The 14,610-nt window shown below is 53.5% G+C and overlaps 1 protein-coding gene across 2 annotated transcripts in view; it reads right to left on the bottom strand.

The window, feature by feature from the left end:
* SPTB (spectrin beta, erythrocytic) overlaps window positions 1-14,610 on the bottom strand; it is a 124,419-nt gene that overhangs the window by 25,862 nt on the left and 83,947 nt on the right. For both annotated transcript variants that reach the window (XM_060141392.1, XM_060141401.1), the window contains exons 14-22: window positions 13,403-14,270; window positions 12,209-12,346; window positions 6,551-7,307; window positions 5,893-6,095; window positions 5,719-5,809; window positions 4,094-4,240; window positions 2,401-2,664; window positions 1,812-2,018; window positions 1,281-1,370 (exon numbers count right to left, since the gene is read on the bottom strand). In XM_060141392.1, the coding sequence (XP_059997375.1) occupies window positions 1,281-1,370; window positions 1,812-2,018; window positions 2,401-2,664; window positions 4,094-4,240; window positions 5,719-5,809; window positions 5,893-6,095; window positions 6,551-7,307; window positions 12,209-12,346; window positions 13,403-14,270 (2,765 nt within the window). The remainder of the gene's footprint in view (window positions 1-1,280; window positions 1,371-1,811; window positions 2,019-2,400; window positions 2,665-4,093; window positions 4,241-5,718; window positions 5,810-5,892; window positions 6,096-6,550; window positions 7,308-12,208; window positions 12,347-13,402; window positions 14,271-14,610) is intronic.

Raw genomic sequence — 14,610 nt, 5'->3', positions numbered from 1 at the left:
AGCTTTTAAGGAACGTCTTTGAATATAATTCATTCAGGCCTTTGCACAGTTGCTGGGTTCTGTGAGCAGATGTTGGCTGCTGATATCTGGGGGGAAGGACGTACTGTCTGCCATGACCTTCCTTCCCCAATGAGCTGCAGTACCGACTGGCACTCTGGGACACACTGCTCTTCTCTGGGATAAGTTCCTAGACACTCCTTGCTCAAGGTTGCGGCTGCCGCCACTTCCTGAAGCAGAGAGCAGACCAGGCAGGAGGGACTCTCTGCCCAAGAGCAGGGGTACGGCCAGCCCCTGGCTAGACCACATGGCCTGACCATGACCCCATGCAGCTGGCCTTCCTGGAGGACGCAGGCTTCCCCTGCAGCCCTGACACAGAGGAAGTGCATCTGCTCACTTCCAGGATTCTGACCAGGGCTGCAGAGATTCCCAATCCAGCCTGGGAGAGCAGAACAGCCAACGGATGTTTCCTCCAATGGCTCAGAGTCCAAGTTTAGCAGCTTCCTCGTGGCGTTGCAGCCCCACAAGTATGCTCATGTGTCTAGAGAACACGGGCCTACTTACCCTGAGGAGACTCAATAGGCCAAGCTTAGCCCTGGAAGAGGGACAAGGCAGTGATGGGAGAGACGCCAGGAGCTAAGAGCCTCCTCTCAGGGAGGTCACGGAATACAGAAGCTGTAAAGGACATGAAACCCCAGGCCAGGGCCCCCAGGTCCTGCACACACCTGTGCCCTGATGGGTCTGAATGGCCCCAAATCCCAAAGCACCTGGACCCCCCGGCCCCATTCACCTCCACCCCACTCTGTGGTCCTCCCAGAATTCTCTCTGCCATCATCAGAGCTGCTCCTTCGGCTATGAGAATACAAACACAGACTGGGGACCCTGTAGCTATCAACAACAACAATAACCTGGGGCTTCCCTGGTGGTGCAGTGGTTAAGAATCCGCCTGCCAAGGCAGGGGACACGGGTTCGAGCCCTGGTCCGGGAAGATCCCACATGCCGCGGAGCAACTAAGCCCATGTGCCACAACTACTGAAGCCTGCACGCCTAGAGCCCGTGCTCCACAAGAGAAGCCGCCGCAATGAGTAGCCCCCGCTCGCCGCAACTAGAGAAAGCCCGCGCACAGCAACGAAGACCCAACACCGCCAAAAATAAGTAAATAAAATAAATAAATTTTTTAAAAAAGAACAATAATCTGTTATGTGCTGCTGGGGACCTTGTGCAGATCAGGGCTGGGGCTTCCTCTGTGGGGCAGGTGGGACTGACGAGGTGGCAGGACTCACCTGGTTCTTCTTCATGAACAGCTGCACAGTTTGCAGGTTCGTGCCATGGTCGGTCGACTGGGCCAGAGGCAGCCTCTCCTCCACCCAGAGCTGCGGAGACCAGAAGGCGGGGGACAGCTGACGACAATCACAGCCACCCTTTCCCCATCACTCACCGCGGGCCAGACAGAGCTCTGCTTACTGTGTCTCCCCAGCTCTTCCCAACACCCCATCAGGGTTTTGTAAAATGGGGGCATTTTGCTATTTTGAACTGAGGTTCCAAATAACTTGCTCCTGGTCACTTGGAGGGAAGGCAATGTAGCTGGATCTTGAACCCAGGTCTGCCTGGCCCCCAAGTCCACGAGCGAGCTACCATTCAAAAGGCACTGGCTTACACTGACGTTCCATGTAGTCATCACGACCACCCTATGAGACAAGGCGGTGAGATGACCAGACGTCTGCTACCAAGAACTGCCCCGGGCAGCCGCCAGCTATCCCAGTGACAGCTGCCAGCTCAGCCGCTGGGGGAGGGGGGAGCTGCCGCCCACCCACCGTCTCATCCTCTAAGTCCCGGCTGATCTGCAGCCTGGCTCTGGATGATTCCAGCTGCTTCTTCCTCCTCCCCAAGGGCTCCAGAAGGTCCAGGAACCGCTTCTCGATGCTCAAGTCTTCATGCCCCGCCTCCTCTCCCAGCGAGGGCATCTGGGCAAACAGCTCCTCCAGTTCCACCTTCCGCACGTTCACTTGGTCCTCCACACGCTGGGACACAAGGGGACAGCGTCGGCACCAGCCCTGGCACCTGGGCAGCCCCTCGTCCACTTCATCGTGCAAATCCCACCCATCCTCAAAGGCCTGGTTTGAGCTCAGCCTCCCCTAAGAAGTCTCCTTGGATTGCCCCCACCTCATCTTCTGCCCCTCTGAGCATCTGTCCTATACTTCTCACGCACACTTTTATTACCCCGTCTGGATCCCTCCCTGTCTTACCCATTGCAAAAGGGTAGGAGCTGGGCTGTGAACCAGGAGACCTGATAAAAAAGCCAGCCCAGCTAAGGGCACAGGAGGGTACTCTCTTTCAGGTTGCAGATTTGCTTCCAAGACCCCCTCCATTCCAACACCCTCAGTCTACAACCTGCTCACTTGCCTTCAGCTTAGCCAGCATCCTGTTGACGCTGGTCAGGTCCTTGCCCAGGTCGTCCGACCGTAGCTGGTCCTCCATGGCCTTGATCCACTTGTTGAGGTCGGCCTGGGTCTGTGAGCGCAGGTCAGAGCTCCTGGCGGCTGAGAGGTGCTGGGTCGTCTCCTGTGTGGTGGCCTGAAGCTCATCCCAGAGCCGGTGCAAGGCTTCCAGCCTCTGGGACACCAGGTCCGCAAACTGGGGCTTCTCCTCCATCAGCTGCTTTCCTTCCTGTGTGGGGAAGCAGGAGAGTTCACCCTCTGACCTTGGAGAGCCGCCTTGTTCCAGGTGGTTGCAAAGGGCTAACCGAGGGGAGGCCAGTGAGGCAAAGGATCTGCCTAGAACTCAGGTGAGGCTCGGCTGAGAGACTCTGCACCCCCAGAGTTATTTGCAGTAGAAGACTCTGCACCCCCAGGGTTATTTGCAGTTATTTGAAGTAGAAGTTATTTGCAGTAGAAGTAGAAGGTGGGACAGGGAGAGCGTGTCTGGGGCAAATGACTCAGGGAGACTGTAGCATAGGGAGCTGCAGACAAGAACCAGCTAGTACTAAAATTTTTTTTAGTTATTTAAAAAAAAAAAGATTCAAGATCCACCCAGGTACAACCACCATGGAAACCTCCCTGTGAGTTTGTTTGTTTGTTTATCATGCCGCGCAGCTTGCGGGATCTTAGCTCCTAGACCAGGGATTGACCCTGGGCCCTCAGCAGTGAAAGGGCAGAGTCCTAACCACTGGACTGCCAGGGAATGCCTTCACCCTCTCTTAATTGTCTTGCCAGAATCTGTGCACTGACCTTCAGTGGTATCTTTTAGTTGCTGAGTTTGCCTTGTCTGGTTTTCACCCACATAAATGTATCTTTTTCGGAAGGTTACAGATGATTTGGGCCTAGGAATACATACTTGCTAGTAATAGTTAATATTTATTGAGTGCCTAATAATTGCCAAGTAATATTCTAAGTGCTTTAATGCTCACAACTCCCTCGGGTGGGTACCGTTATTATCCTCATTTTACAGATGAAGAAACTGAGGTGCAGGGAGGTTGAGAAGTCAGACAGCCTGGCTCGGAGCCTGCACCCTTAGCCACGATGGACACAGCCTTGTGTGGCCCTAGGCCCGCTTTTTCCAGATAGCCACAGCAGGGAGGGGCAGAGGTACCTCCCTTCCTATTCCCAGATCTAACTCCGGCCACATTCTGACTTGGGCCCCTGGGCAAGCTTGTTACAGGGGGGACCCTTGGTACGAATGACCACTCCCTGGTGGTTTGCCCATTCGAACAGTGAGGGTCAGTAGCCCCTGGCCCATTCTGCTCATCTCACATATTCCCCTGCCCCTGGGCAGGACAGCGCGGGGCCCTGGTGTGGATGATGGAAGGCAGACAGAGGTTACTGCCGTCCTAGCACTGAAAGCTGAGGCTCTGACTCTGTGTCCTCAGTGTCCTGGACTGTCCCCAGACTCAGGTGACCCAGAGGAGGCACCCATTCTGACCGGGTTTTATAAGACTGGACGTATCAGGAGCTCTGAAGGTCTAACTACTACTTGGAGAAGTTTTTCACGCTCAGGTTCTACACCGTCCAGCAAGCTGCGGGCCAGTGTCCATGCCCTGTGTGAAGCGCTGCTCAGGGAAGCATCCCGAGCAGACAGCCCAAACGCTCGCTCTACTCACTGCATCAATGTTCTCTAGCCACCCCTGGTGGGAAGCCAGCTCTGCCACGAACGCCTGATGCTTCAGCCATTTGTTGTGAAGGTTTCGAGCTTCATCATAGGAGACGTCCTGAGATGTCAGCAGCTTGTCATTGATCCAGAGAGCGAGCTGTGGGCAGAAAGAGTGGGTTCAATGGTCCCCGAGTGTCCTTCTTTGGCCAGGGGCTCAGGGCAGGACTGCCGCCTAGCTCTGGCTGCGGAAGAAGAGGACCAAGGGGAGGAAGTAGGAGCACAGCAGAGTACTCCCCTCCAACGCTGGACCCCTAACTCCCAGCACAGGAAACTTAACCTGCGTTGTCTCAGGGTTAAAATACAGGCACTACTGTGTCTTCCCCTCTAGAGTGTGTGCACTATGACACCAGGTATATTTATACTTCTCTCCATATTTCCAGGACCGAGGACAGGGCCTGGCCTACTGCAGGAACTCAACAAGTGTTTACTGAATGGATGGATAAATCAACCCTTTGGCAGTAGGGGGAGAAATCATTAATAAACACGGAGAAAGTGTTCTCTGAGGAAAAAGCCAAGGCAGATCCTATAATTAACAATGAAGGAAGAACTGTGATGAGCCTCTGATGTTTCCAAGATGTCCTGGCACCATAACAAGCCTGGTTGGTACCAAGGGCAGAGGTGGGTGAAAACAAAGTCATTTGGGTTGAGAGGAAAGGGGTATGAGGATGGAAGCAAGAAAGAAGTCAGGGGAAGCCCCATTCCACATGGAAGTACTGTTCACGGAAGGACCTAGGAGTGCAGGTTAAAGACCTTCCTGTACAGCTCTCCCCAGGCTGAGCGAGGAGCTTCTGAGTCAGCAGTTCTCCAACCAGAAGGTTGGTTGAGAATGTTGCTCTTTTTCACCCCCTAAGTTCTGGTTCATCTGGGTCCAAGTGGGGCCCAGGAGTCTGCATCTAACCAGAGCCAAGACTGGCTCCATAATTTGCAGGGCCTCATGCAAAATGGAAATATTCAGAATTATTAAGAATTTCTCAGTGCTTTGTGACCACTAGAGGGGTGGGATAGGGAGGGTGGGAGGGAGGTGCGAGAGGGAGGGGATATGGGGATATATGTATACATATAGCTGATTCACTTTGTTGTACAGCAGAAACTAACACACCATTGTAAAGCAATTATACTCCAAGAAAGATGTAAAACAAATTTTTTTTTTGAAAGTAGAATCTGCTAAAGGAAAACTATTAAAAAAAAAAAAGAATTTCAAGATGGCAACAGGAGAGCATTAAACTAAACATGGGGCCCTTGTAAGCACGGGGCCCTGTATGAATGCACAGGTCACATGACCTTCAGGCCGACCCTGACCAGGGCCCTAGGTGACCCTTAATACAGATAGTCCTCAGGCCACTTTTTGAGAAAGCCTGCCCTGGACTTGACAAATTAGAAGCTATCTTTACAGATTTGAAAAAGAAATTGTGGAACCAAAGATTCTAGAGGATGAAGGACTTAAGCTGTCAAGTGCCCAGAGCTCCCCACTTATGGAATCCAGACTCCTGAGTCTAGAAAGGACTTCCCACCCCTAGGACGCTCTGCTTCTAGAAGGAACCTCCTGCCAAGTGGCCAGCCTGGCTGGAGCCTCACCTCCTTGCAGTTCTGCAGGAAGTTCTGGAGCTCCAGGTTGTCTCTCAGAAGGACTGAGGCCTCCTGCGCCTTCTCGTCATTCTTCCTGTGCCTGGAAGGGAAGCCGGAGCCACAGTCACGATGGTGATGTACCACCACCCTACCGGGCCCCGTGACCCTAGGGGTGGAGGGTACCTGTCCTCAATCAGCTGCACCTTCTCCTTGATCTTGTCTGAGTAGAGGTTTCCTTCAGCTACCAGCTTGTTCCCAGAGTCCACAGGACTCAAAACCTTATCCCGGTTGTTCTCCATAGACACCAGGAATTCCTCAAACTTCCGGATCCTGGCCTCTGCAGCTTCTAGGGAGTCTGGGGGCTCCAAGTGAGCCAGAGTATATTCCTGTTGAAGCAAGTTTCCAGAACAGGCATGAAGACAAGCTGAGGAGGCGGGGAGGGCACCCGCCAGGCAGGCGCACCATGTGGTCATGCAGGCGACAGCATGAATGGTACCCCCTGGAGCTGTGGAAGGAAGGAGCTCCCTGGGTCTTGTTCCCCACCCCCACTCGGGGGCATCTGATCAACAGGGTGCCTGAAGGCACATGGAAGGGTAACCACCCAGGGAAAAATTCACTTCACTAGCCTCTAACTGGCCCAAGAACAAGACGTAGCCTGTGGCACGGGGCTGGAAAGGGCACATGGTAAGGAACGAAGAGGACTGTCCTCCGAACTGGTGGCTAGAGAGAGTCCAGGAAAAGCATAATTTGGTCCCTGAGCCCTGTTGCAGACTTACGACATAAATTCCCTATTGCCCTGAGAGATGCCCCCTGGCCCCTGGCCCTGAATGCCTCGCCCTACCTGGTTGCTGAGGATGGCTTCAGCCTGCTTGGCATCCTTCTGGAACTCCTGGAAGCCGAGGCAGTGGGTGAGGGCATGGCTGCGGCTCTCCCACATCCGGTGCAGGGCATCCCAGCCCTTATCCAGGCCATCCAGCCGCTGGCCCAGGAGCAGGTACTCCGGGTCCGTCTGGCCGTGGATCACCTTCTCTCCGGATGCCTTGACCTGCTGGTAGCTATTCTGGTGCCTGTCAATGTCATCCTTGATGGCCACATGCTGCTGCAGGAGCTGCTCGGCCTCTGGGAGGGACTCAGGCATGTCCTTGGAGGCCACGTCCTTCTGGGCCGTGGACAGCCAGGCCTGGAAGGCATCCAGGTCCTGCAGGAAGGCCTGCAGCAGGCTGGCTTCCCCCAGCGAGGCCTCCTGGCTCTTCAGGGCTTGCTGCAGGGCCTGCCACAGCTCCTCCACATACGCCTGCCGCTGGCCAATGTCCTTCTTCAGCTCAGGGTGTGACTCCATCAGCTGCTGCGACTCCTGCCGCAGGGCATCCACGCGGGCATGGATGGCGGCCACGTCACGCTCCAGCCCCGACAACTTGCGCTGGATGGCGATGACGCCTGTCAGGTCCCGGCCCAGGTCCTTTGTAGACTCCACCACCTTTGTCTTGTCGATCACCCACTTGCTGGTCTCCTCGCAATCCACACAGTAGCTGTGCACCCGGAGGGCCGAGTCCACAGCCTCCCGCCGTTCCAACACCATGGTCTGGAATTCCTGCCACCTGCCGAGGGAGACGGGGACACAGAGACACCGTCTTCCTTAACGCTTCCCACAGGGTGTCCCTTCCACATTTAGAAGGGACACCAGATTTCCCTTCCAGAGTCTCTCCTGATAGGCCTTGTACGCTGAAACAAGTCATCTATCCAACAAACTGTCATGAGTAAAATATGTTTATCCAATTTTACTCACGACAACATAACTGCCAATCAGAGCTTTCCATCAGCAGGAGGTGAGCTGTGATGTTATTCCAACCATCAGTAAAGGAACATGATGCTCTGTATGGAAGCTCTATATGTAGTTGAATTTCAGGCAAACGTACAGTTTCCCCAGAGTTTGAAAAATACAAGCATACCTTGCTTTATCGTGCTTCGCTTTACTGTGCTTCACAGATATTACACGGTTTTTTTGTTTTTGTTTTTTACAAATTGAAGGTCTGTGGTGACCCTCTGCTGAAAAATCTATCCCTGGCATTTTTCCAACAACATTTGCTCACTTCATGTCTCTGTGCTACTTTTTGGTAGTTATTGCACTATCAAACTTTTGCATTATTATATTTGTATGGTGACTTGTGGGCAGTGATCTTTGATGTTACTATTGCAAAAAGATTATGACTCCTTGAAAGCTCCTACGATTAGCATTTTTTAGTGATAAAGTATTTTTAAATTAAGGTATGTACGTTGTTTTTCTAGGCACAATGCTTTTGCACACTTAATAGACTACAGTATACTGTAAACAACGTTTATATGCACTGGGAAACCCCCCACATTTGTGTGACTCTCTTTATTTTGATATTTGCTTTATTGGGGTGATCTTCAACTGAACCCACAATATCTCCGAGGTACACCTGTCATGAAAATAATTAGAAACCTCCCATTATCAACCTCAAGAATGCTTTAGGACACAGGGTCCCAGCTTCCCCAGAGGAAACACACAAATGCCTAAGACCAAGTTCCAAGTGCCCAGGGCCTAAGAAAAGCCACCATGGTTCTAAAACAAAAGAGTCCTGGTGAAGAGAAGGAAAAGGAAGAGGAAGGGGGAAGGAGAAGCTGGGATTATAATTAAAACATCATCTTAACCTTCAATGTGCAGTCTGGAATGAAACTGGGGAGGGTGCAGATGTTGGGCAGATGTCCTGGGGTTGGCCTGCAGCCCACAGTAAGCTTCTTCTAAAGAGCTGCCCATTAGCCTGGGCCCAGACCACCAGGGACACCTCCCGTGGACCCAGGTTTACTCATCCTGCATCACCGTAATCTAGATGCACACGATAGCATGCTGAACACACACTCGCTAATTGAGCCTAACTCTCTTGAATATCCACAATGTATAAGCATTATGTTAGACTTTGGGAGGATACAGTCATAGCTAGACTTTGCTCCACGGAGTGTATGGGTTAGAGAGAAATTAAGACAAACTCACCAAAAAACGATAGTATAAAATACTACGTACATAGCGCATACCAGGCAGAGAGGACTAAGGGAGCTGTGAGGAGGGATAATAGCAATCTCATGGTGGTCATCTGAGCTGTATTTCAATGGGCAAACCTCCAGTGCCTCCACGGGAGTGATCTATTTAAGGATGGGGCCCCGAGTAGCTCGCTCATCTTTGCGGTCCCAGCACCGGGGGATGGAGGTGGAGACAGGAGGCAGATGGGCTGGGCAGAGCCCACTGCGGGCGTTCCCAGGGTGACCGTGGCCGCAAGTCTGGGGGTGGAAGACAGGCCTGCAAACAGAAGTGAGAGATGGGCCAGGAAGAAGGATCGGGAATTCCGCGAAAGAGAGAGAGAGAGAGAGAGAGAGAGAGAGAGCGCAAAAAGAGCCCAGAGGAAGGATTGGGAATTCCAGGAAAGAGAAGAGGGAGAGTCCAGATGTGAAGTCCCTCAACTCTGGGTAGTTCTGTGCCTGGTGCGTGGATGCGGCTGAGGCTGGACCTCAAGGGAAAGGAGCAGAAGATTTCCTCCAAGGTGGTCTGAAACCACTGTGAAAGGACAGCAAGGCACTCCAGGGCTGTGAGATCTCCCGGCTCCATCCAGAAGCCACAGGAGAGGGTCTGGCGGTGCCCCTGGACAAGTGGCTCCATGGCGGTTTTCCAGACTTTTCCTGGTGGGGCCTCACTGCAGCCACCAGGTAGAGCCCACACAGGGGACAGGGTGAGGTTTGGGTCTAGTCTACCTCCTGAACCCCCCTTCCCCTCCACTGCACCATCTCCAAAAGGAAGGCAGTTGATAGAACTGCTCTAGGCAGCACTGGCCAGACCATGTCAGGAGTCCAGGTTTGGTCCTGGGCCCAAGATTGTTAAGAAAATGTTGGTCAACTAGAAGGCATGTGGTGGGAGGTAATCACACATTCAGTAAGTGTTTGAATGACTCATATGTGCCGAGCCTGGCAGAAGATATTTCAGTTTTGTCCCCGGTCACTCATTCACTGTGTTATATCACACAGCTACCAAGTGCCTTGTGCCAGGCCCTGTTCAAGGCTCTGGGCATGTAGCAACGAACAAAGCAAAGTGCTCTCATTCGAGTGGGCAGAGACACATAAGTGTTTAATCCATCAGGTGGTGACAAGTACAATGGAAAAAACGAAAGCAAGATAACAGGAGGGAGGCAGAGGAGCTGGATAGGAAGGAGGTAGTGATACTCTGAATGGGGTGGACAGTGCGGGCTGCTCCAAGAAGCTGACACGTGAGCTGAGATCTGAGCGAGGGATTAAGGCAAGTGGCTATTGGGGAAAAGAATATTCTGAACAGAGGGAACCTCAGCAGCAAAATGCTTGGTGCTCCGAGCACTGTGAACAATGTATGAAGATACTGCTCTTCATTCGCTTACAGTCTAGTAGAAAAGTTCTTCGGGACAAAATTATAATACAAGGTAGAATGTGAAGCTTTAAGCCAGTCGAGGGAGGGAAAGATACTTTTTCATCCTGGAAACTGGGAAGGAGAGGAACCCGGACTGGCCTAAAAACAAGCATGATTTAGACTACGTAGTTGGAGGAGAATGCACTCTGTAGAGAGAACAGCAGCGACTGGGAGGCAGGACTGTGGATGGGGTGAAGAATGACAACTGTCTTTAAAAATACTTGAAGAGGGCTTCCCTGGTGGCACAGTGGTTGAGAGTCTGCCTGCCGATGCAGGGGACACGGGTTCGTGCCCCAGTTCGGGAAGATCCCACATGCCGCGGAGTGGCTGGGTCCGTGAGCCACGGCCGCTGAGCCTGCGTGTCTGGAGCCTGTGCTCCGCAACGGGAGAGGCCACAACAGTGAGAGGTGCGCGTACCACACACACACAAAAAAACCTGAAGAGCTATCATGTGGAAGAAGAATCAGGGTAAGTTCCGTTATCTCTAACGGGCAGAGCCCGATTTTCAAGGAGGCACATTTCCACTCATGATGAGATCAAACTTTCTACCCAAAAGGAGCTGCTCCCAAATGGGGTGTGCTACACGGGGACGGGGCGAGCTCCCTACGCTTGGAATGATTGTGCAGGATGCAGGCTGTCTGGGGTACATGGCTCAGGTACCTTTCAACACTCAGATGTCATGGAAAACCATTTTACCTTTTCACACCTCAGGTTCTCTCTCACCTGAGGATAAGTATCTTGGTGTATTACACTTAGGATGGTGTATGGCTTAGAGGTCTGTAAGATCATTCTCTGAGCATAACTCATCAAAGCAGCTGACAAGCTCTTCCTGTGTGTCGTGCACACGCACACACATACATGCAGGCACATGCGTCCCGTTACCTCCAAACCTAAAAGAAGAACAAGGAGGCACGCTCCTCCCCTGCATAAACCTCAGATGACAGAGGACCCTCCTGAACTACAGTCCCTTTCTTTGGATGCTCAGATGATAGTGGCTCCAAAGTCACCCCTTGCCTCCTCTTAAGCCCCGACTGTGCTGCTCCTTTTCTTTACAGCTGAGTCTTCCTTAACCCCACCTCCCAGGTTGCCTTGGGCAGAGCAGGGCTCAGGCACAAGTGTGGCGAGAGGGACCGGGGTAGTGGGGAGGTGGCGAACACGTCCCATTGTGCGTGTAGGACCCAGGGGAACAAACAGGACACAGGCGCATGCTCTGTCCTCAGAGGTCCTCAGGGAACTCGTGGCCATTGCACCCTGTACTGAAAGCAGCCCCTCTCCAAAGGCTCCTCAGGGCCTGTTTTTTGTTCTGGCCACGAAGCGTGCTCAAGGCTTGCTGCTAATTCTCCTCTTCATTCGAGCCAGTCTCATTACCGATGCTACATTTTGGTGCCAGCAGGAGCTTCTTTTAATGGACAGTACTTCAGAGCTCTCAGAAAGCAGTCTTCCCTGCCTAAGAACGTCCAGGGAAATGCGACATGAGGACCACATGGCCTGATTCTCACTCTGGATGCACTCAGGACATTCTCTCCATCACTCAGCACATGCCTGCCCCAGGCACAGCATTCGCAGCTCTGTGAACAGGTCTCTCTCCCTCCCTGGGCTGGTCACCACACAGGTCTCTCCTCCTTACTGCTAAAGCTCCAGTGTCAGAAGGAGACTCTGGCTGAGTGAGGCAAGAGCTCTGAGGGTACAAACCTGGCAGTGCATAGCAGGCATCCTGACTACTGGGCCACACCCCCAAGGCTCTGTCAGGTGTCGTGAGAGCCCTTAGCCCCAAGCCCTACCCACAGCCCACCTGGTATTCAGGTGGTCCTGGGCCACACCCCCAAGGCTCTGGGCCACACCCCCAAGGCTCTGGGCCACACCCCCAAGGCTCTGTCAGGTGTCGGGAGAGCCCTTAGCCCCAAGCCCTACCCACAGCCCACCTGGTATTCAGGTGGTCCTGGGCCACACCCCCAAGGCTCTGGGCCACACCCCCAAGGCTCTGGGCCACACCCCCAAGGCTCTGTCAGGTGTCGGGAGAGCCCTTAGCCCCAAGCCCTACCCACAGCCCACCTGGTATTCAGGTGGTCCTGGCACTTCTTCACTTCCCCACTGCGTGGGTGGCTGCTCTCTAGCAGGCTGTTGGCAGCAAGGTTCACGCCATCAATCTGAGCCATCAAAGTCTTCATCTCCTGGTCCAGTATATCAAACCTGATGTGGACAGAGAAAATGAGGATTGGTAAGGCAGCAGCGGCCAGTCTCCAGAACGTGTAGCTCTTGCTTTCTCCGTCCACCTTCTCAATACATTGACCAGGTAAGAGGGCAGACAGGTGTGCTGACACACCCTATTTTCTGGTTCATGGGTCCAGTTGCATGGTTTAGCATTTCCTGGGTCAGGCTGGGAGAAAACTGGTTACTTATAAGACAATTGGCTAAACAGAGAGGTTTATGGGAAATGAGGTGTAGGAGGTGTTAATCGCCACAGAGACTACCTGCCATGCCTCCACTGCCCCAGCTGCTGCTCATGGACCCTAATTCCACTGCCTTGACACCTGGACCTGAAGGATACCTCCCCAGCCGGGTGCTCCATCCCTGGTAGGAGAAGGCAGAGCTGCTGAGGGGAGGGGCACCGTGTGGTTATGAAAGCTGACTTCTGAGATACGAGCCCAGGTCCCTCCAGCATCAGCGTGGGACCACCTTGGCATGATCGAGGAGTGACTTCTTTTCTTCAACTCCTTGGATCCTGTACTCAGGATGATGGGACGCCGCACAGACTGGGGGCACGCCCTCCCATGCCAGAGTGTTGATGGAATCGGAATAATGGAAATGAGAGTGGCCTTGCAGACTGGTGATTTACAAACTGGTCTCTGTGGCCCCTCGGGGTTCTGTGGTTTAGGGACTGCCAAAGAAAGCTAGAGCTTGTGGGATCCAGCCTCTCGCGCCCCCTTCACCACAAGCACTCCACTTTCCACTGTGTTATATGTCAGGGGTTCCATCTACCATTCATTTGAACAAAGGCTGCTGTAGCTGAAAAGTCATCAAACACCTGGACCAGAAAGAGCCCCTTTGTCTTATTTTGAGGAAGGTCCCGGGGGTGAAGTACCAAGCGCCACAGAGCCAGATTAGGACTCGTGACTCTCAGTGCCTGGCCTCTGTGATCAAGGGCATCCTACGGCCTCTCAGAGACCCTTGTGGATCTGGAGGCTGTTCCAGCACTAGGAGCACAGACCGCGTAGGGGGAGGCGAGAGGGAAGGGCCGGCCCTGACCTGTGCTGCACGACCTCCAGGTCCTCCAGCGTGTCTGGGATGTCCATCTGGGCCAGCCACTTCCCCTTCTCGCCCATCCACAGTTCACAGGCATCCGTCTCCCCAAACACCGTGTACAGGTCCAGGGCATCCTGCAGCCTCTGCCGACGCATGTCCGCTTGGGCCACCACCTGCACGTAGAGATCCCGGAGGGCCTGCAGCCGGTTGGTCACATCTGGGGAATCCCGAAACTCTTGAGGGAACCCCTTGGCCTGCTTTTCCAGATGCTCCATCACCCCGCGGTTCTCCTCTAGCTCCTCCATAAAGTCCTTGTGCTTCTTGCCCAGGGCCTGTGTGGCCCCTTCATCCTGCCCCACATCTCCCGAGAGCAGCCGGTGGGCATCTTGCAGCCAGGCCTTCAGATCGTCCGCATCGCCCTGGAACTGAAAGAAGTTCTCAGCGTCCTGGAGGTTCTTCTTGCGGAAGGCAGCCAGCTCCTTCAGCTGGTTCCACTGGGCAGACACCTCCTTGATCCGGGCCTCGATCTGCGGGTGCCCAAACTCCTTGCGTGCAACCATGCCCTCAGCCTCCTGGAAGGTCTGGTCCAGGTGGGCGTCCAGCCCGCGCAGCTCGTCCTCGAAGGCCTTGTGCTTGCGCTGCAGGATGAGCACACTGGTCAGGTCCTTGCCATAGTCCAGGGAGGAGTAAATCTGCTCCTTCTCTTTGATCCAGCTCTCGGTCTCATCCATCTCCCAGAAGAACTTCCAGAGCCGCTTGGACTGCTCCAGCTGGGCCTTGCGTCCGGCTGCCGTGTTGCTCAGCTCCTCGAAGCACTGCTCCAGGTGGCTGACACGGTCCTGGATGACCTTGGGGTCGCAAGGCTGGTACCCTGGGAGGAGTGGGAGGAGGGAGGACAAAAAGGGTAAGGGCTTCATCTGAAGGGCAACCTTCAGATCAGATGCCAGGCTAGGACCATGTTGTCTAGAACCTGCCATCTCACTGGGGCTTTGGGATTGGACGCAGGGGGTCCCAGTTCCCAGTTGCTTAGAGGACAGGCTTTTAATTAGTTCTTTTTAATGAATTCCCACAAAAAATTCAGGAATAAGAGAGGTTAAAAGTTGGGTCAACTCTCACTAGAAATGCACAATGTAAAATTATTTTTAAGAAGAACCAGGCACAAATTTCAAGATGATTCTTCAAAGAGGCAGTGGGGGTCACCTATCTGAGAC

The sequence above is a fragment of the Lagenorhynchus albirostris genome, chromosome 1 (genome assembly GCF_949774975.1).
Source record: "Lagenorhynchus albirostris chromosome 1, mLagAlb1.1, whole genome shotgun sequence".
Classification (NCBI taxonomy): Eukaryota; Metazoa; Chordata; class Mammalia; order Artiodactyla; family Delphinidae; genus Lagenorhynchus; species Lagenorhynchus albirostris.
This window is presented reverse-complemented; position numbering and strand designations above follow the sequence as displayed.